The 21,101-nt window shown below is 50.6% G+C and overlaps 1 protein-coding gene across 12 annotated transcripts in view; it reads left to right on the top strand.

Annotated features, from left to right (window-relative positions):
* The window catches only part of ATP2B2 (ATPase plasma membrane Ca2+ transporting 2), a 384,948-nt gene that overhangs the window by 239,240 nt on the left and 124,607 nt on the right, over positions 1-21,101 (top strand). For all 12 annotated transcript variants that reach the window (XM_033210668.1, XM_033210661.1, XM_033210666.1 and 9 more), the window contains one exon: positions 12,491-13,008. In XM_033210668.1, coding sequence (XP_033066559.1) covers positions 12,810-13,008 — 199 coding nt within the window. In that variant the 5' untranslated portion in view covers positions 12,491-12,809. The remainder of the gene's footprint in view (positions 1-12,490; positions 13,009-21,101) is intronic.

The following is a 21,101-nucleotide window of genomic DNA, read 5'->3' as shown; positions in this document are numbered from 1 at the left end:
GTCTCCTCATCTGTAAAATATGCATAATAATACCTACCTCATGGGGTTGTTGAGGGATAAGGTATGAGCAGAGCCCCACACAGCCTCTGACATGCAGAAGCCACTCTGTAAATGGCAGTCACTGTCAGCTTCACTCTGGGGTCAGTGAAGGAGGGTGTAAGGCTAGAGAGCCGGGGGCTGAGGGGCTGTGGATGAGGAGCCTAAACCAGAGTCGGGAGCCTGGGGAGGTGAGGAAAAGGAGTTAGGCTGAGCCTTTATGCTGATGCTTCCTGGGTCTGGTCACAGGACTGAACATGAGGGAAGGATTAGAGTCAAGGGTGGCTCAGATAGTGCTGTGGATACCCTAAGTAACACAGGGGTCACAAAAGAATGAGGAGATTTAGGAGAGCCTGAGGGCCTGGAGGACCTTTGGAGGGGACATTTGGCAGCCACAGAAAGGTCGGTTCTGGAGTTTGGGAGAAAGGCCATGCTGGAAAGGTCAGTCTGGGAACCACCCTTGTTAGGGTGAAAGTTGATGCCAGATGAGTGGCGTTGCCCAGGGAGAGGCAAGGCGTTAAGAGGGCAGGACCATGGGGAAACCTACAGTTACCCCAAAACAGAGAAGCCATAGAGTCCTGGGCAGACATGGTCAGAGAAGCACAGGAGAGTGGGAAGAAGGAAGGGAGATGCCATCAGCCGTGGGCAGGGATGTGAAGACTGAAAAGGGCCCTAGAGTTTGCCAGTGGAGTTCCTCACCAGAAGCCACCCAAGGGCCTGGCCTACCAAGAGGTGGCATTTGGATGGTTAGGGCCAGGGAGTTGGAGATTATTTTGAGCCACAGACTGAGTCACAAAAGCAAGGCAGGACTTTAGAATCCAAAACCAGGAAAGTGTGGGCTACAACAGGAAGGAAGCCTAGGGAAGGTGGAACAGGAGCCCCAAAGCACAAGGACAGGAGTTCTGCTCATTTAAAATTCACAGCCCCAACCATCCACTCATTCATCTCTGCAGGATGGGGGCTGCAGACCTGTGTTTTAACCAGCCCTCAAGTGATGCCAACATAGGTAGCCCTCGGGGAACCACTTTGAGAAGCCCTGTTCTGGGGTCCTTGAGCTCCACCCAGAGAAGATTTTATCAGGAGAGGAAGGAGAGAATACCTTTACCATGAGGGAGGATGCAGACCCAAGTGCAAACCTCTGCTTATCCCCATGTGCCCTCAACTGTTCCTCTGGCTTCCTGGCCTTTTGATTTTCCTCCTTCAGATCTGAGGCCAAGTCAGTAGCCTCACAGAGATCTCTGACTTTCTGCCAAGGAGACTCTGGGTGGAGATAACCTGGGCTCAAGTGTGGAAGATGAGTGCACAGTCACCAAACCAGGGGTACCTCTGCTTTAGCCTAGAAGAAGTAGAACAGTGTCTGGCCACAGTAGTGAGAAATAGAAGCTAAAAGACACTTCCACCCATGCACATACGCAAATCCCTGCTGGTACCTGCATCATTCTCATTTCCTCACTCCTTTGAATCCAAGAGTCCTACTTTCTGCTGTTTTAATCTCTCTTTCTCAATATAGCTAGATTTCCTAGCATCTGCATTCTTGGAACACAGAAAGACTTTCCCCCAAGCCTTAGCTTCCTGTTTTTCTGATCTGGACCCAAAGGACTCACTCAACTGTTCAAAAGCAATCTCCCAACTTAGACACATCCCCTGGGACCTCTGTGGGTGAGTTTTTCCTCCCTCACCCCATGGAGGAAATAATTTACTAAGCTCAGTCAGACTGAGATGCTACCACTTAAATATGCTCCCAGGTCTGGCAGAAACCATAGGGAAAGGACCACGCACAGTGCAAAAGAATGAATCACTAATGGTGGAATTTCTGGCATCAGTGGCAGATGGCACTGATGGACTGAGATGGGTCCTCAGTGCATGCACTTCAGTGACCCTGAGTCACCTTTCACACAGTATCATTTTGTTAGCTCAGGCCTGCCCCCTCAAAGCCTAAAAAACAGGCTTTGAGCATCAGCACTAAAATATGGGGTCAGCTCCCCATCTTGCTCACAGAACTCATGGAAAAGGCCCAGTGCCTTCCCCAGTGCCCACACCCAGCACCCCAGATGTTGGGAGGGGTTTGCACCTTTGCCTTGGCTTTCCCAACCCCACTCTTCATTGGTCGGTGTTGCTGTCCTGGAGAGTTCCTAGGGGCGCTTAATAACATTCTACTCTGTGTCAGCACCTCAGCGTGTGGACAGCTCCTTCACATGTTGTCCCTAACGCCCACCGCCACCTCCCTAATCAGCACTGTGCCCTCGAGGACAGCTCCCAGTGGAGCCAGTTCCCCGCTGCCAGCTTTGTCCTCCCCAGGGGTACTTTCAGCACCAGGACCACATGGACAGCTCTCGCTCCCAGCCTAGGTTGGTCAACCTGCTGGGGAGAGAGGGGCCTGTGGTTATCAGGTTCCCTGACCTCAGCTACCCAATCCCTCCCCAGCACCCACCTCCATCCATCCATCAGCACTTCATTCCCAGAGACAGCTCCCTGGGCCCCAGCCCTCCACAGTCAGAGGTGAAGCCAGTGACCTGTTGTGTGTGGTCAGAACACCGACCGCAGAAGAACCCTGTGCGAACTGTAGAAACCAGAAAGGAAAAACAGCAAGGAAATCGGTCCACTGGACAGAAGGGTGTGAGCCTAGGTTGCTGTTAAGAGTGCCTGTGTGTGACAGAGGGCTGGCCCTGCCACCCCTTAACCATAAGACCTTACACCAATCACTGCACACTCAGTCTGTCTTCTGCTATATAAATGGTGGGGCTGGAGTACCAGTGCAAAGCATTGTTGTGAAGGATTAAACAAGCTAAGTGCATAAAGCAGTGCTGAGCACATAGCAGGAATGATGTTGGTGTTGCTGTCATCATTTTTTGTTCTTCTTCCAAACCTCGGCTTGTAATCCACAGGGATGGAGCAGACAGTGGGAGAGAATGAGGGGGATGAGGGCAGAAGAGGACAGTGTCATGTTGGCCAGTTAGGCCAGTTAGGACCTGGAGGCTGGAGGCAGCCAATGCTGCAAAGAAGACCTCAAGAAGTTCAATACAGCTGTAGGGAAAGAGTTCAGCAGTGTCAGAGAGGCTGCTGGGATGTGGCTGAGGCATTTAGCTGAAACCAGAGTGCAATGTCCAGAGCCACTGGCCCATCCCAGGCAGGGCCACCATCCCCAGCCTTCCCACTGCATGTTCCCTCTCTTGCAGCCCAAAGTGAAGCTTCCTCAACACTTTTTTGCCTCAAACAGGCTGTCTTGCCTCCATCTGCTAGTGTTTTAGCTTCATTGGAAACCCAACAAATATTTTTTAAGGAAAGTATTTCTAAACACGGAGCACATAAAGGGTACAAATTTTGGAAGGCAGACACTGCAGTCAGAAGCCCAAGGATGGGCAGTGGATGTCACAGGCAGAAGGCGAATTCTGGTCAGCTCATGCCTCCCTGATTATAGGGCATTTCTCCTTCCTTCGGCCTCCAGCCAAGCACGACTTGACCTGCAACTGGGATGCCCATTTTGGCTAGAGACAAGGCAGCAGCAGGGAAGCCCTGGGAACTGTGTGTGACCCAAGAAGCAAGGATCCTTGAGGATGGGGCTAAAATAGCCTTTCAACACTGAGCTTCTGTCCAGATTGCACCCTTACATTACCGAAGAGGAGACTGAGGCAGGAAGAGCCATAGTGCGAGTTGGTGAAGGACAACGGAAAGGCAGAGGCTTTGGATGGAGCAGACATATTGAAACTATGCCAAGTCCTACCCATATGGCCGTGGCCATTGTGGCCTCTCTGAGTCCCAGTTTCCTTGCCTGTGAAGTGGGGAGAGCAACACCACACAGCCCATGGAAGGCACTTGCTAAGCAATTGCTGTTAATCATAGTCATCACGCCAAGATCAAAATTGAGTGGATCTGATTCCCAGGAGTAACCTGAACCAAAAGTTGGCAGAAATCCCTTGACCCAGCCTGCACATCCTGACCATGGGGTTGAGGTTATCTGGGGGCTCTGTGTGGCAGAGTGAGCAGACCTTAAACAGCAGGAAGGAGGATCTGAGCATCTTTCTTGCTCTCCTCATAATCCCAGTGCCCAGGGCAGGACCTGAGATGCAGTTCATTAGTTTTATTGGGTAGGTGAATGAACAGATGGATGGAAAGATTGATAGATTGACAGATGGACAGACAACTAATGGTCAAGCAGACAGATGGATGGATGGACGAATGGATGGATGGACGGATGGATGGATGGATGAGCAGAAATGGAAGGTTTTTCCTGCCATCTAACCTTGGCAGCTCCTCTGAGAACAGAGGACAGTGGAGGGAGTTGACCCTAGTGGGAAGGTGAGGGCTGGACCTCCCCTTCCTCAGGCCAGGCATGAGGGTGAGAAGCTCCACAGGAAGCCCTGGATCCCTGTCGCTGCCTGCCCCTTAGGCCTACTTCTGCCACCTGTGCTTTCAAGGCTGATGCAAGGCAGTTTCTGTGGGATTTTTTTTAGATTTTCCTTTTCTGGTTAACAGAATAGGAGTTGTCTAAAAATAGCACTAAATTTGCTTCCGAGGTATTCATTTTCAGTTCCCTTCCTCTTTCCCTGTTCTCTCTCCTCGACTGTGAGAATTTGTGAGACTGTCTTCTTCAGCTTTGAGCACATGCACACATGCACTCATACATCGTGGGACTTGCACACTCAGAGACAGGTGTGGCACAGATATCTTGGGCTTGCTTTCTCTCTCACACACACTCATGCTGACATGCTCCGGTAGACCTGTGTGGCACACCTTGTCCTTTGGGGTCACTCACACCAACCACATGTCCACTGGTACATTGTAGGGACCCTCTCTCCTACACACAAAGCACAGTCACTTGCAGGCCTACTCTAAGACCAGCATTTGCACACGTCTTCTGACACAGGTGTGCCCCCAGACCCTGTCCCACTCATACTAAGAAAACCACTATAATGCACTCCCACTGACCCTGCACACCCACACTCACCTTGCACATCTATACTAGCCCTGCACACTCACACTAACCCTGCACCCACATATGGCTTGTATGCTTACACACCCCACACACCCACACTCACCTGCACAGTCACACAAGCCCTGCACACCCGCACTGGTCTAACACACCCACACCCCGCACTCACAGGCAACCTACAGACACACTGATCTAGCACACTCGCATTCACATGGCCGCCTACATCCACACTCACCATCAGGCTCTCCCACCTTACGCACACATGCAGAGGAAATTGCCTCCCCCAGAGAGGGATATCTAAGAGAATGGCTAAGGTTCTCTGGGTGAAGACAAGGGAGGAGCTGTTGGTCCTCCCTTGCAATGATCTGACTGCAAGTGAACCTCATTGCAACCATGAGGGAGGAACATTTGCTAATATTTCCCAACTGCAAGCTGAGTTCACCTGTTTCCTTGGGCTCAGCACAGAGGAAAAGAGTTCCCCATCACTAGGGCAGTGGGGCCCCCACAGAAAGGCCAGAATTTGCAGCCAGAAGAGGAAAGCAAATATCCTACCTCATGGTAATTATAAGTAGTTCATCAAGACCAGAACAGAAAGGAAACTACCCTTGTTTACTGTACGAACAAGCTGAAGGCCTCCCCAGCCACCTGAGAGGTGACAAGGAGCCTGGTGGGCATGGGAAAGTCAGAGCTGAGTTCCCTTTGAAATATGGCACTATGGGGTACACACTGGCCTGGGAGCAATTGGAGTCAGGGAGTAAGTTAAATTATTGTAGGACCGTCACCATTTAACAAGTGTGTCCTCGTTGCCAGAAACTGTGCTAGCTCTATCTCAATTAATCCTTACAAAACTCTGTGAGGTAGACTGCAGGGTTGTCTCCATGTTGGGGAGGGTAAACCAAGGCACAGAGGGTTAAGAGCCCTGCCCAAGTCACATAACTAGTAACTGGCAGAGCTAGGCTTCCGTCACTGGGGATCTTCAAACTGGACTTGTGCCCCACATCAGTCATTGACGATTCAAAGGAAAAGTAACCTTAAAAGTACACGTTAAGGTGGCAATTAAATTCAGCATGTCTTAAAACAGAAGAATTTGGCATCCAGAAGTTATTTTTAGCACATAATTCACCTACGACTGTCCCAGCTACCATCCTTCAGTTAGGATTTGAAAAGTTTTGGTTTGGGGATTTGTTTTGTTTTTTATTCTTCCTTCGAAAGACAGATTCCTTCTTTGTTAAATTAACTCCACGCACACACAAAAATTGCTCCTTCCTCTCTCAGCCTCCCTTCTGGCAAAGACTTTTTATTAAGGCACCCCTAACCTATTCTTGAGTCATTGACATGTAACAGTACAGAGTCATTTAAATGCTAATAAGATGCAACTGAAATGCATAAATCCAATATTGTCAGAATGTTCTCCTGGATTCTGAAGGGCTTGGCACATCAGAGCCTGAAGGGACTCCAGAGAGTACTAATCCAATCCCTTCACGTCCCACATGGGGAAACTGACGCCCAGAGAAGAAAGGGGCTTGGTCAGTGTCACACTGTTGGAGCTGGGAAAACAAGGAGGAGATTCTCACTGGGCTTTGGTCTCAGTTGGCTGTGTGACCCCCAGTGTGTTGCTCAACCTCTCTAGGCCAGGTCTGGTTGTATGCACTGCCCAGGCCTGTGTGCCCATTGCTTAGGGCAGGTGTGCTTACCTGTGCAGTGTTGAGAGCTGACTGCAAGTGAACCTTATTGCAACCATGAGGGAGGAACATTTGCTAATAACTGGGGGGGAGGGGAGCAGGGAAGCCAGTGCTTCATTGTCTGCTCTGGGCCAGGAGCTGGCTCTCATTGAGTCATTTGCCTGTCAGACAAACAGGGTCATCCCCACTTTACAGAGGAAGCCTAGCAAAATTAGATGACTTCTCCAAGATCACACAGTTCATTTAGTCTCTCAGCCATAGAGTGGTAGGTCACATGATATTTGGATGAGGGAGCAAGAACCTGAGAATCTGGTGGGGTTGTGGCTGAGGGAACAGCTACCTGTCTCAGCTTCACCCTCACACTGATGCTGCATTACAAAGAGGGGAAACTGGGCAGTGGAGGGCAGCGGGTGCATCTCAAAGAAAAACTATTACTGCTGATTTTGTTATTTTTCCTGACCCCCCAGAAAACTCTTAAGGTAGGCAGGGTATGAATCAGTAGCCCATCTTACAGATGAGCAAACTAAGGTCTGAGGACCTATCTAAAGTCACACTTTCCACAGACAGTAGACTCAACACCAAATATTTATTGAGTGCCTTCTGGATGCCAGACACTGCACTAGGTACAGAAGAGACATAGCAACTGCCCACGTGATGCTCTCAGAATCCTGCAGAAAGAAAACAGTTAAGCAGGCTCAAGCAATACAGTGTGAAGTGTACTACAGTCCACGGGGCACCTAGAGGTCAGGAGCATTTATGCAGTCTAGGTGGTCAGGAAAGGCTTCCAAGGAAGGGACACTGAAGCTGAACAGGACAGCAGCTGTTAGGGAGGCAAAGGCCCAAGTAGTGAAGAGTTCTGAACAGAGACATGGCACATCTGCGGAAGTCAGGCATCTGAGGGATTCTATGCAAAGTATGGGGTACTCAGTTCTGTCCATCTGTGAAAAGATCATTTGTATCATACCATACAAGTAGCTTTTGTGCTGGTGGACTTCACACTTTTCCAGCAAATCTCGCTGTCAGAGCAAGCACCAAAGTGGGCTCTACAGCTTGGAATGAAAAAACGAAATGCCCAGATAAGGGGTGACCTCATGTTTGTACCCATGAGATGAAGCAGGGATAGGGAACAAGCCATATCATAGGAGGTAGAGAAGGAAGTATGAGATCAGTCACCTTAAGGGTGTAGTTCTGATTTTTTATTGATTTTGTTATCCTAGAGTTATATCCCTCTATACTGGCTCACACTATGTTCCTTCTGCACCTTTTACTAACAGACAGTTGTGTATTTCAGTTTCTTCATGTTTCATCTTTTTATTAAGTCCTTCTTTACCTGAAGAAAAAAAAATCCCTACTTGGAGCTGAGAAGAAAGGCATTCCTGGTTACCCTGGGCCAGGTCAAGTCTTCCTGCTCTGTGTGTCCACAGCACCTGCAGGTCCCCATGATGGCAAACCCTTCAAGTCATAGAAATCACTAATTTAGTTGTCTCTCTTCTTCACTGTGAGCTCGTAGCGGACAGGGATCTTCTCTGGATTGTTCAGTGTCTGGTACTGTGTAGTACCCAAAACAATCATTGAATGGATGGTTGGATGGGTAAGTGGATGGATGGATGAATGGATGGATGGATGAGTGGATGGGTAGATGGGTCGTTGGGTGGTGAGTGGGTGGATGAATGGATGGAAGGGTGGGTGAGTGAGCAGGTGGATGGATGGATGGATGAGTGGATGTGTGGGTAGATGAGTGGATGGATGGATGAATGAATGGAAGGGTGGGCGAGTGGGCAGGTGGATGGGTGGGTGGGTGGATGGATGGGTGAGTGGGTAGATAGATGGTTGAAGATCATTTTTCATCTTATCACAGTAGTCATTAAAATCAACAGTAGCCCATTAACTCATGCCTACTGTTGTGATCACAGATATAATTGCTGCTAACGATTCTCATAGCTTGCTTGTACTGTCAGAGACGTAATTATCAGTGCCTGTAAGCCACGCCGCAGGTAGCACGGGCACAGATAGAAAACAGCACCTCGGGTTTAGAAAGTCCCTTGTGGATTGCAAAGTACTTTCGTTCACATATGGCACTTCGTTTAAGTGTCATAAGAACCTCATAAGGGAGATTCACCAGGGGAAGCAGAAAAGCATCCTGATTAGGAGTATGTCTCTTGACCCAGACTGCCTAGGTTCAAATCCCAGATCCACCACTCACTAATCATGTGATCTTGAGCAATTTACTTCATCTCTCTTGGCCTCAATTTTCTCATATGTTCTAGAAATAATAAGATCTCATAAAGTGGTTTTATGGATTGACAATAATAATCACAATAATTTGAGTGCTTACTATGTTCTGGGCTTGGTTCTAAGTATTTTAAATGAAATAACTCATTTAAGCCTCATAACATCTATGAGGTAGATACTCCTATTCCCCTCTGCTTTTTGTAAGATAATGAAATCAAAGTTAATTTCCTTCCCATTCAGCTGGGAGATGAAGGAGTCAGAATTTGAACTCAGAATTAGTGGTTTCCAGAGCCCTACCTATAACGCCTTGCACCGTCTCTGAGATAGATGTTTCTGTAAAGCACTGAGAGTGCTTGGCACCTAATAAGCGCTCAATAAATGCTTATCATATGCCCGTCAGGCAATGTTATCAAATATCAGTAGCCCCAAATTATAGACGCTGAAGCTAAGACAAAGAAGCCAGGTGACTAGCTCAGAATCACAGGTGATTTCTACTGCCAGTAAGTTTAGTGCAGGTGTGGGGTGGTAAATGTTCACCAGCTTTGCCTTCACCCAATCCAGGTTTGTTGCTTAAGTGCCAAGAACTGAGGCCTCCTGGGGCTCCAGGTCAGTCCCAAATTCCTTCTGGACAGAAGGTCTGCATGTGTTTGTCTCCTTATCTCAATTCTTGTCCCTAAGTAAGCAAAGCCTGTTCTGGAAAGTTCTTAGTCAAATCACCTCCCCAGTGCTCGCCCCTCCAGCGGGGTTCAACCTTCCCCCAGCATCTGAGACCCATCTCTCCTAGAAGCCCCAGCCACTGCATTGGCCTGAAGGACCTCTGACCTCATTTCCTTCCTTCTGCCCCAACTGTAGCCCATTTGCCTCACTTTATCCTTGTCTTACTCCTGCCATTTGGATTTTTTCTACCCAGTTTCCTGAACATACACCAAACACATTTACACTGAGCAGGCAGCAGGAAGAGCACTGCTTAATGAAAAAGCTCCCGCCCAGTCCCTGCACAGACCTAGTGCCTCATCCAACCCTGAACAAGGGCCCACATGTTCTCAGAGGTCTCTCCTTGCCTCCTGTGGCTGGCCCTAGACTGGGGAGGGAGCTGTGTGGAGGCTCTGTACTGGCTTGTACCAGGGGGAGGAGAGCCTTCAGTCCAAATCCCAAATGCCAACACTCTCCCCAGAGAGGTTCAGCATCCTAGACCAGGCCCTGCCACGCCCTTCTTATGGCGTAGTGGACAAGAGTCCAAGGTCTAAGGTTGAAAAGATCTTCCACTCTCTGGCACCTCCCCACTGTGTGACCTTAGACAAGTGACTTCACCCCTCTGAACCTCATTCTCTTGGTCTATAAAATGGAGATAATTATAGTATCCACTTCACAGGGTTGTACAGAATGAGATGGTGTCTGTTTGCTTTTCATTCATTCATTTATTAATTTTACATTTGTTTACTAGGCAGCTACAAGGAGCCAAGTGCTTTTCTAGTCAACTCTCATAGAATTTACCTTGGATGGATGATACAGAAATCATCCCACAGTGCCTGGTACATAGTAGATGCTTAAGAAATGGCAGGGGAGTATGGGTGTTTTTATTCACATTCTTGGTCCCTGCCTCTCCTGCTCCTCTGAGGAATATATTGTTGGGGTCAAAACTCATGGATTCTATGGATGGTGTGTGTTCCATCCATGGCCAAGGAACATGGCCTCTCTTGAGTATTGTAGGTGGGAGCACCAAGCGTGCAGTTTCTTCGGTGTCTCGTGTCTCTGTGTCTCTTCTTCAGGCATCATATCCATTTTATGTTCTATTCCATAAGAGACCTGTTGGTCCCAGTGTAAAAACAATCTTCCTACTACATCCCTGAGTAAAAATGTCCCTTGTGTAAGACATTTAAGGTTTCTCCTGTGGCTCCAGCACCCCGTGACCCAAGACTGGAAAGCCTCAAATCCAGAAACACACTGGATTTGAATACGGTTTATAATTAGTTCTCAGTAAATTGGGAAGTAGTCAGGGGTGGGGATAAGGAAGAGTGACTGTTTTGTCTACAATTTACAGATGAGTGAACCAGGACTCCAAAAACTGAAGGAAATTGCCCAGGGTCCCATAGCCAGGATTTGAACCCAAATCGCTCCAATGCCAGTATACTGTGTTCTTAGCAACTGCCTGGCACAGTCCGCCCTCCCACCAGGGCTCTTGGGAGACAAACACGGGAGCACCCCCTAGGGGAAGGGGGGGAGCACCCCCTAGGGGAAGGGGAGGAGCCCGGGGCTGTGAGCCGGCAGACCATTTCCTTCTGCGCTCCTCAGCACTCTCACTCCGTGTGGCTCTGGAAGAGTGCTTTTCCCTCTCTGACTCTGAGCTTCAAGTTCCTTGCTGGGAAAGTGACTTAGCCCTAGAATGCTTCAAGCTCTAAAATGTGTGAAAGATGAAAGGTTAAGATGGAGATAAGGCAGGGGAGGAGTTGGAGCTTGGGAGGGGGTCAGTCCTGCCTTCCTTCCCTTACCCCTTGCCCTCACTGTCCTGGGCCCAGGATGGCCAGCTGTCCATGACTGCTGGGCGGGGCCGGTCCCTGTGCCAGGCCCAGCCGAGCTCAGCTGGGGCCCTTTGTCACCCAACGCTTGCTGGGGCCTCGGCCTCCGGTGTTGGGTGTCGGGGTGGATTGGATTCTCTCCTGGCAGCCCCACAGATGCCGCAATCCTGCAAGGGTGGCCGGGCGGGCAGGGAGAAGCCAGAGCTCCCACCTCCTCCTGGGCTCCAGAGAGGGACGGGCGGCCGCTGTCCGTGGTGCTGGTCTATAGGGACCTCCTCCCCGTGCCAGGTGAGGGCTCCATGGACCTGAACTCATAGTGGGACCAAGCTCTGGGCTCAATGAATTCTTGTGAATATGCATGAGCTGGCTTCTCTGGCCAGGCTGAGGGCCGCGATTAATACAGTGGGGGCCTGTGGGTGCAGGTGGAGGGCTTTCTCCCATCCCCATGCCTGTGAGACCTGAGTGGGGAGGAATGTGGGAGAAGAGTGTATTGGTGGACACAGGTGGCATGGGTGGGGGGAGGATTTGTGGGGTGGGGGGGAACCTGGGAACTGTGTATTTGGGGGAGTGTGTCCCAGATTGTGTGGACATGGAGCGTGTGTAAACATGTTAAGGATAGTGAGAGAAAGAGGGAAATGGAGTCTGGGTGTGCTCAGAGGGCCTGTGAGCACAGCAATTCTTGAGGGAAAAGGGTGGGGAGGTTCATTTGTATGGCTCAAAGCTGGTGCATGAGGCCTGGGTGTTGATGTGTGTGTGGCAGTGGTGCAGGGCACAAGGACGTGCCAGAAGGTATGTGTTGGGGGATGTGCATACACACAGGGTGTGTGCTGTGAAGCCAGTGTGTTCCACAGCACAGTTCACAAATAGGGAGCTAGAGTGTGTTATGGGGCTATGCCTTGAGGGTGGCATATCGTGGAATGCCTGGGTTTGCGCTAGTGCCATTAGATTTACAGTGTGAGCTGGTGTGTTAGGGTGCATGTGTGTAGTCAGTGTTGTTTGGGTTGCTGTGTGTGTGCCTGGGGCCTTCCTGAGCACCTATCCCATGTGGCCTCCAGTACCTGGCCTTTGTCACTCACTCTATACTTGTCCCACAGGAGCCACCACCCCTGACCATGTAGATGCCAGCTCCAGGGAGCAGCATGGGCCCTAATGAATGGAGACTCCTGGGTCTACAGCCCTGAGCCCCTCCGGCCCCTGGACCTCGTCCCACACCGGGGGACACCCCTTGGAGCTCATCACCACTGTCACCAGCCCGCCTCGGCCACCCCCACCCCCCGGGACCCGGAGTCGGCCACCTGGTGCCACAGCTGACCAGTGAGGGTGTGCTGAGGACAGCCACAAGCAGCCATCGCCCAGAAGCCTCTTGTCCAGTGCTGACCCTCGGGCCCAGCCTGAGCAGGGACCGCAGCAAACATGGGTGACATGACCAACAGCGACTTTTACTCCAAAAACCAAAGAAATGAGTCAAGCCATGGGGGCGAGTTTGGGTGCACAATGGAGGAGCTCCGCTCCCTCATGGAGCTGCGGGGCACCGAGGCTGTGGTCAAGATCAAGGAGACTTATGGGGACACCGAAGCCATCTGCCGGCGCCTCAAAACCTCACCTGTTGAAGGTAAGTGTTTGAGACTTGAACCTAGACCTGCAGCCTAGGTAGCCACCATCAGAATTGGCCACAGGGGCCATATTCATAATATGTAACAGCAGGGATGTGTCAGAAAAAGGCTGAAATGCCAGAATGGTCATTGTAGTGCATTGTAGCTGAGGGTCCGCCCCTCTGAATAGGCTGAGGAACAGGGCTTCATCACTGGTTGAGTGTGACCCAAGCCACCTTCAGAGAGAACAGCAGGAAGAGAGCTGGGTCGACTGTGTTCTGGAGACAAGGGGCCCCACAGCCGCAGAGTGGTGGGTTCAACATTCTGTTAATATGGGAGGCACCAGTCTCTGAGGCAGAGGCAGAAGGGCCACTGGGTAGAACCAACATGGAACCTGCATCCAAGCCCAGGAGGGGCTTCCGCTTTCCCCAGTTAGCCCACAGTGGTTGGATTTGGGGTTCCAAGCATGCAGGCCCGGTCCTTCCTTCCCCAGGCCCCAGAAATTCCCTAGTGTGGGCTTAAGTGTGGAACTGTAGCACCACCAACTTGCAGCCAATCCCCTGACACTGGGCTAGAATCAAGTCTGTCTCTCAAATCCAGACTCTGGTTGGGGATCGCTGGGGCTCTGGGGCATCACAGCTCTAGAGTTGCTGGGCAGACAAAGCAGTAGGAAGATGGCTGTGATGGGAAGGGTGACAGATGGCGTTGTGTGTCCTGCCCTGAGGGTGCAGTGGGGCTTTCTTGCAACTGCCAACTTGAGCAGGCCTGGGATCTTTAGAGAGTGTGTGTTTCAGCTCCTTGGGGCTCTTCTGGAAGGGACCAAAGCTAGGTCCTCTGCCCCAAAACAGAGACAAGAGAAGTCAGCCCAACTTGGGCACCAGAGCTCATGGTTTGGGTTACCTGCCACAAGTTCCCTTCAGCTCACCATGGAAAGGAAGCATTCCCTACGTTAACCCTACAGGCATGCGTGTGAGGCTCTGCACTGACACTCCCAGCCCTGCAAGTTTGTGCAAAACTGCACCGAGCCTCAGTTTTCTTCTCCTGGAAAATGGACCAATGCCTACCTGACAATGCCTAGTGCATGGCTGAGCCTACAGTAGGTGCTCAAAGTGGCAGCCATGATTATTCTAAGGAGAAGTGGATGTCAGGTCCTTCCCCAGATATTGACCACCACCTGGGAGGCAGGCAGCATTGGAACTGTTATCCTGTATGACAGAAGAGGAGCCTGTCTCCTCTGTCCAGTCCTCTGAGCCCTGGGCCCTGCTGGACTCTAGCCCTGGAAGCATTTCTGGCAGGGGCTGCTGGGTCCCACCAGGGCTTGCCTGGCAGTCCAGGGGTCACGTGTGCCTACACTCCACTACACCCAGCAACTCCCAGCTATCTGTGTCTCTCTTCGTCTGCTCTCCTGGGTCAGAAAGAAGCTAAAACTGGTTCTTCTTCCCCTATTGACTATTCTCACTGACATTTTGCCCACGGCCTGGGCCCAGGCAGAAGTTTAGAAACACCTTTTCTCACTGGGTGCTATTTGTTTTGGCGGGGAGGGTGGGAATAGAGAAAGTAACCTTTCCTTATAGTATGGTTCTGGCACGGGGCTTAAAAACAGCTGCTTGTGGCCCTAAGATGGGCATAGGCTTTGCTTGGAGACTTCTGGGTCCCAGCCTCTTGTGGTCACTTATTCCTGGCAGAATGGTCCGTGCTCCCCTCCACCATCAGGTTGGTACATGAGCACTGCTGGCAGGCAGGGTTGTTCAAGTGGCCTTTGCCTGTTGATTGGGGACTGGGAGATTGCCTTGAATCAGGAATTCTTACATGTCTCTCAGCCCCAGTCCCTGGGGAGAAGCTGATGGGCACCGTGGCCCCTCTCTCGGAAAATCAGCCAACCATATGCAACAGGTGTGGCTCACACTATTTGTGGGTTTCCAGAACCCCAAAGCAGTGTTGTGGACCCTAGTTAAGAAAACCACCTACCCCTCCCACCAGAAAGGCTCCCCAGAGCTGGGAAGTTGAGCAGCACATGGCCAAGTTCCAGCACCCTTACAGGGCCATTACTGGCTGGTACCTGGGAGCCTACTCTGTACTGCTAGAGGGAGCATTGCCTAGCTGAGGCAAGAACCCTATTTGCTCTCTCTGTACATTCCGTGCCCAACCTGGTGCCTGGCACAGAAGAGGACCCAGTAAAACCCTGAGACACAGCTACTAAGTCCCAGCCTAAGGCGGGGGAGCTCTCAGACAGCTAAGCAGCCCAAACCGCAGATAGTCAAAACCAAGTGCAGCAAGGACTCCAGGACTCACCACTGGTGAGGCTGCTGGGCAGTGAAGGTCAGGGAAGGCTTCATGGAGTGGGAGGTGTTTGGACTTGGTTATGGATGAAAGAGAAGGGAAAGCATGTAGTATGGCCTACAGTGTTTCTTAGAGGGAATTCCACAGAATAACTGGTATGCTGCAAGAAGTGAGGCTTTAAGTGAAAAGTAAAGAACTCTGTTTTCTCATCTGTAAAATGGAAACAATAATGACATCTCTATTGCTGTGCCGCCTGCCAGCCATGTGCCTTTGGGCCTTTTCGTCTGACCTCTCTGAGCCTTGGTCTCCTGATCATTCATGAGAACCAAATGAGATCTCTGATGGGCAAGATCTCTGAGAAGAAGGAAAGCCATCATAGCATTCCCTGGAGCTCCTGCCACATTGGTCCCTAGAAGCATCTCCCAGGGGGCTGGGAGGTGCAGGACTGGAAGAAATTTGGGGAGGGGCAGAAGAGCATAATGCCACAGACCCAAACTTGGGCATCCCGGGTTCAAATCCCAGCTTTGCCATTTGCCTGCTGTGGGACTCTGGGCAAGTTACTCAAACTCTTTGTGCCCCCATTTCCTCATCTGTAACTCAGGGACAGTAATAGTGACTACCTCACAGGGCCGGGGGAGGACAAAATGAAGTAGCTTAGAACAGTCCCTGACACACGGGTAGTTCTGTGTGGCAGGATTGAGCCCCAGCGACTAAACACCTCCATTTCCCCACCAATCAAATAGGCTGTGAATATTGAATAAAATCAGGTCAAGTGCCCAGCATCAAAGTGCTCAGTAAATGTCAGCTCTTGTCATTGTTTTCATGATGAGTATCATCACTCGGGAAAAAGTGGGCACGTTCTCCGGAAAGGGTGGAATGGTGGCCAATGTCTGCACCTGAGAAACATTTTGTACAAGGCTGTTATGCATCTCTATGACACGTGTTCCTAGAAACAGGTGCTATTACCCCATTTTATGGAGGGGAATATGAAGGCTCGAGGTCACTGCCACAGTTCATGTCAGAGCAAGCTTTGAACTCAGCCCCATGCTCAGACCTGAGCCAAGCATGGTCACCTGGGAACAGTCCTCTGGCGTCCACTGTAGGACAAGGCCTGAATAATGTGGGGCCAAGGGACACTTCCTTTACTGCCTCATATGGAGCATCTGTCCCACCCTGCTTGGCCATCTTCTGATTTAGAGAAATCCTTGGCACTGCCCCAGCCCCAGTTTAAAAGCTCTGTGGTCTGGGCTATGCCAGCTCCAGACACAGGGACTCAGGTTGACCATTCCCAACACCCCCTACCCCTAATCTGCTGACGTGAGCAGGGAGCTGGCCTCTGAGTCACACTGCAGGAAACGCTCCAGGCCACACATAAATTAGCCTTCCCATTCAAGTCCAGCTAATTTTAGGCAAAAAGATCTCTGAAAGTGACAAATAGGGTTTGAGGCCACAGGGAATCAGCGCTCACCCAGGGCACCACTGGCAGCCAGCTCAGGGTGTGGCTCAGCTCCCACAGCCCAGCAGTACTGGATGTCCCACCTGGAGACCCAACTTTGGTGACACTTGTTGGGTAAACTTGCCCCCCCATGCGGCTGTGAGGCCAAGGGCAGCCTCTACTCGCATCTAAACTCCACTCCTTTCCTTTTCCACTGTTGGTTCTCTTCCATTCTGATTAACACCTTTATCTTCTTACCTCTACTGTTCCCTTTCTTTCCACACTGTTCCAGCCAAGGACATGAAAATCCCAGAAATCTGAGTTCCATTCCTGAGTGTCTGTCTCTTCAAGAGACTGGGAGAGTTCAATTTAACCTCTGAACCTCATTTGATTTATTTGTGACGTGAAGGTAATAACAGTATCCACCTCAAGCAAATGGTGTGAGGATTAAATTAGATAAGCCACTGTGCAAGGCAGACCCTAGACACCAACAGAGTGGTGTTTATTATCATTGTCATTATACTCCAGTGTTTCTTTTAAAAACAGCATGCATGGGCCCCATCCCCTTGAAAGAATTAGGCAGTCAGATAAGACAGTGGCGGTGTCCAGTGCAGAGTTAACATGCCATCAGAGGAGGTGGAAAGATGGGTGGCTAATGCCAGGTGGTCCGAGAGGCCTAGAGGCAGGAGCTCTGTGTCATTCTCCACCATGTCTCCAACACCTGAGGCGTTGCCTGGGAGCTCAAGAAATATTCGTGGAAAGAAGAAAAGGAGGAAGAAAGAAGAGGCAGAGGATGTCCCAGTGCCCCTCCTTTCATGGGACAGAAGGCTGCAGGCTTGGGGACAGACACAGGACACCCTGTGTCACCCATGGAGCAGATGGCTCCAGTTCCCTGAGCCCAGCGTTGCACTGCCCTGAACCATTGCACACACATCCCTCATTGCTCACTTCCTGACACCTGCACCCACCTCGGGTTGTCAGAAAGGGTGACGATGATAGGTTGCTGTTGGGTGTTTGCCACGTAGCATGTTTCCTGGCGGGGTTGATAAGGGGGACAAAGATGGGGCGGCAGCAGGGTGGAGTGGGAACTGGATACTGCAGAGTGCTGTGAAACGGAACCTCCGGTTAATTTTGTATGAATCCCACAGCCTGCCCAAGTGGAGGAGAGAGCAGGGCTGAGGCAAAACAAGAGAGCAGATCATGGGAGATGGCGGGTGCTTTGTGCTGCATATGAATATGATATTGAACGAGAACGTCCATGGGGCTGCCGCTAGCTGAGTAGCAGGAGGATGTGGAGGCAGGGGCAGGGGTCTTCGTGTGTTGTTGCCACGTTCTAGTTCTCTCTGTGTTCCGTCAACCCAAGGATCACTGAGACCCTGAGAGGTCAACAGGGAAGCCAGGGCAGCCACAGACACGGAGGAAGCCTGGGCAGGGTCATGCGTGGAGGCTGCCCAGACACGCAGTCCGCATGGGGAATTCACTGCCTGGCCAGAGATGAGCGGGAAAGCCTTGCAGCTCCGCAGCAGGGCTTTCACTGGAAGCGGCCCATGCTCCCTTCTAAGGCCCAGGACTCTGTCAGCTATGAGGCCTAGAGGAAGAAAAACTCCTGAGTATGCAAGAGGCTGAGGAAACACAGCTGCCTTCTCAAATAAATGCAGGGGTGGAGGGAAAGACATGATGACTGGTGAGGTGCCCCAGCCTCGCCTGTGTCACCAAGTATGTGGGAAACCTCAGGCAAGACACTTAGTCTCCCACAACCTCAGTTTTCTCATCTGTGAAATGGGAACTGTACACTACTTCCACTCTCTGCCTTTTGCAGACAGTGAATTGAAAGTGCTTTGAAAGTTTTCTACAGATGAATCTAGGCCCAGTATTTGCTGAGCATTTTTATCCACGAGGGCTCCATCTGACAGAAACCCATCTCGAACTGGCTTATGCACAAAAGGAGTTTTCTGGTTTGTGCAACTGAAAACTCCAGGGATAAGTCTGGCCTCCGGCACGGCTGGCTCCAGGGCCTCAAATGCTGTCAAGAGGATTCTATCTTTCCCTCTCCTACTTTCACTTCTACTGTCCTCTGTGTTGGCTTCATTTTCAGGCGGGTCGCAGCACACGGCGACTCCAGCAGCTTCAGGTTAACATCCTCCCTTCCTAGCCAACGCGGCAGCCTGGCCTTTCCTCATACACCCAGCCCCCTTTAAAATCCCAGACTATGCTCTCAGTGGGCCACTTAGAGTCATGTGGCCACTCCTGAGCTAATCACTGCAGCTTAAAGATGAAGTAGGCTGATAGGTCAGACCTGGTCACATGCTTAACCAGAGCGCGAGGGTGAGTCCACCAAGACCCCAAGGAGACTGGAAGAGAGAAGGAAAATGGAGGAGAGGCTGTGGACCCACTTCAGCATGGAAGGTCCCTACTGTGGGCTGGGCAGGAAGAGCAGAAAAGTTCCCTACTCTTGAGGAGAGCATGGCCTAGATGGGGAGAAAACAGAATTGAGGAGACAGCTGAGGAGAGAAGGTAGGATTCAGAACCACCTGAAATATAACATGGTTAAAGATTCTACCAGCCAAACCACGGCACCATTAGTAATTATACCAGGGTGCTAGACATGAGCTAGGACTATCCAGGCTGACTGGGTCTATGACTAGTGTCCCAGTGGGGAAGAGGCCAACTTGGTATCATGGTGCAAATCCTGGCGCCACTTCTTATCCAGCTATGGGACGTTGGACCAGTTATCTAACTGTGCCTCAGTTTCTTCATCTGTAACATGAGATCATAACAGTGCCTCTTTCATAGGGTCGCTGTAAGCAGTAAAGTAATATGTGTGAAGCACTTAGTGCCTGACACATGCTAGGTGTTATTTCAGCATTACTGTTATTATTCTCTGCTGGGAACTCTCTGTGTGGCTTCAAGGGAGACTTTGGGTTTTAATTAGTGAAGAAGAGAAAAACAGCTTGTTTGGTAAATCAATGGGCTTCAGCAATGCATGTGAGTCTTGGTTAAAAAAAAAAAATGTCAGTCCTGTATTTGATTTGCAACGCTTATACACCTCCCCTCCCCCATCACCACTGCCATGGGGGAAAAAAATTCCTTCAAAAGCACAGTTTAATGTGAAGTTCTGATGAATCATGTGTGGATGCTTTCCAGAATGCTGCCTGCATATCCTTCTGAATCATCAATAAAATAACCCACATGTCAATCGATGCATGCTATCGATGGTCATAGGCTGGGGTGGTAGAGTCGGCTAGGCAAATAATTCTGCAGGCCATCGGGTGGCAGGGAGAGCACAGGACCGATAGATAAAGATCCTGCCCAACAGCTGACTGAAAGGCTTCCAGGTGATTCCAGTAAGACTAGGGAGTGCTCATGTCCCATGAGCGATGCTGCTTGGCCCACTAGGTGCTTCCCACAGTCAGGTACCCAGAGAGGTGGTGGAAGAGATGGGTTGTAAAGGCAGCATTTCCACGGGGCTTACTTTAGGCAGAGCATTAGGCAGACCCACCATGCAGAGGCCTGAGTCCCAAAGCTACCCCGGCTCTCATTTACTGTGAGCAAACTAAGAGCCAGGCCTTCCCAACACGTTGTTCTCTGGGATCCTCACAGCAGCCCCTTGAGTAGGAAACAAGGCTTGGAGAGAAAGGGGGCCCTGATTCTTACTATGAAGGCATTATTGTTCTGCAGAATCAATATGCTCTAATCACTGAGTGCCTACTATGTGCTCAGAAAAGGGGAGGAATACAGAGACCATTGACTTTGAGTCTCAGCTTCACCATCTAAGTCCTTAAGTCATTCCCTCACTCTGAGCGTCAATTTCCCCACCTGTAAATGATATGATAATAACACCTCCTAGAACTGATGAAACATCTCCATTGCTTTCCCGTGCTTCTAACATGCCAAGCAGTGACGGAGGTGGACAAACATTTATATATTGAACAAACATATGTTGTGCACCTAATATGTGCAGGCTTGGGCCACATGTACTCTTCTGGGAAGAGACCCAGATTTCTTTCATATGCTTTCTCAGGAGCCAGTGTCTGTGTGATGTGGCCACATACAGGACAGGTGGGCAGATGGGGACAGGACCAGCCTTCAAGGATATCGTCTCTTGGTTCAAGGGGGCAGAGGATGTCAGACAGGAAATGCCGGGTGCAGTGGCTCACACCAGTAATCCCAGCATTTTGGGAGGCCAAGGCGGGTGGATCACTTCAGGTCAGGAGTTCGAGACCAGCCTGCCAACATGGTGAAACCCCATCTCTACTAAAAGCACAAAAATGAGCTGGATGTGGTGGTGCATGCCTGTAATCCCAGCTACTTGGGAGGCTGAGGCACAAGAATCACTTGAACCCAGGAGGCAGAGGTTGCAGTGAGCCGAAACCAGCCTGAGTGACAGAGTGAGACTGT

This window comes from Trachypithecus francoisi, unplaced genomic scaffold, assembly GCF_009764315.1.
Source record: "Trachypithecus francoisi isolate TF-2019V2 unplaced genomic scaffold, Tfra_2.0 Lachesis_group0, whole genome shotgun sequence".
NCBI classification, from domain to species: domain Eukaryota; kingdom Metazoa; phylum Chordata; class Mammalia; order Primates; family Cercopithecidae; genus Trachypithecus; species Trachypithecus francoisi.
Note: the sequence above shows the minus strand (reverse complement) of the source record. Positions and strands in the feature narration are given on the sequence as shown.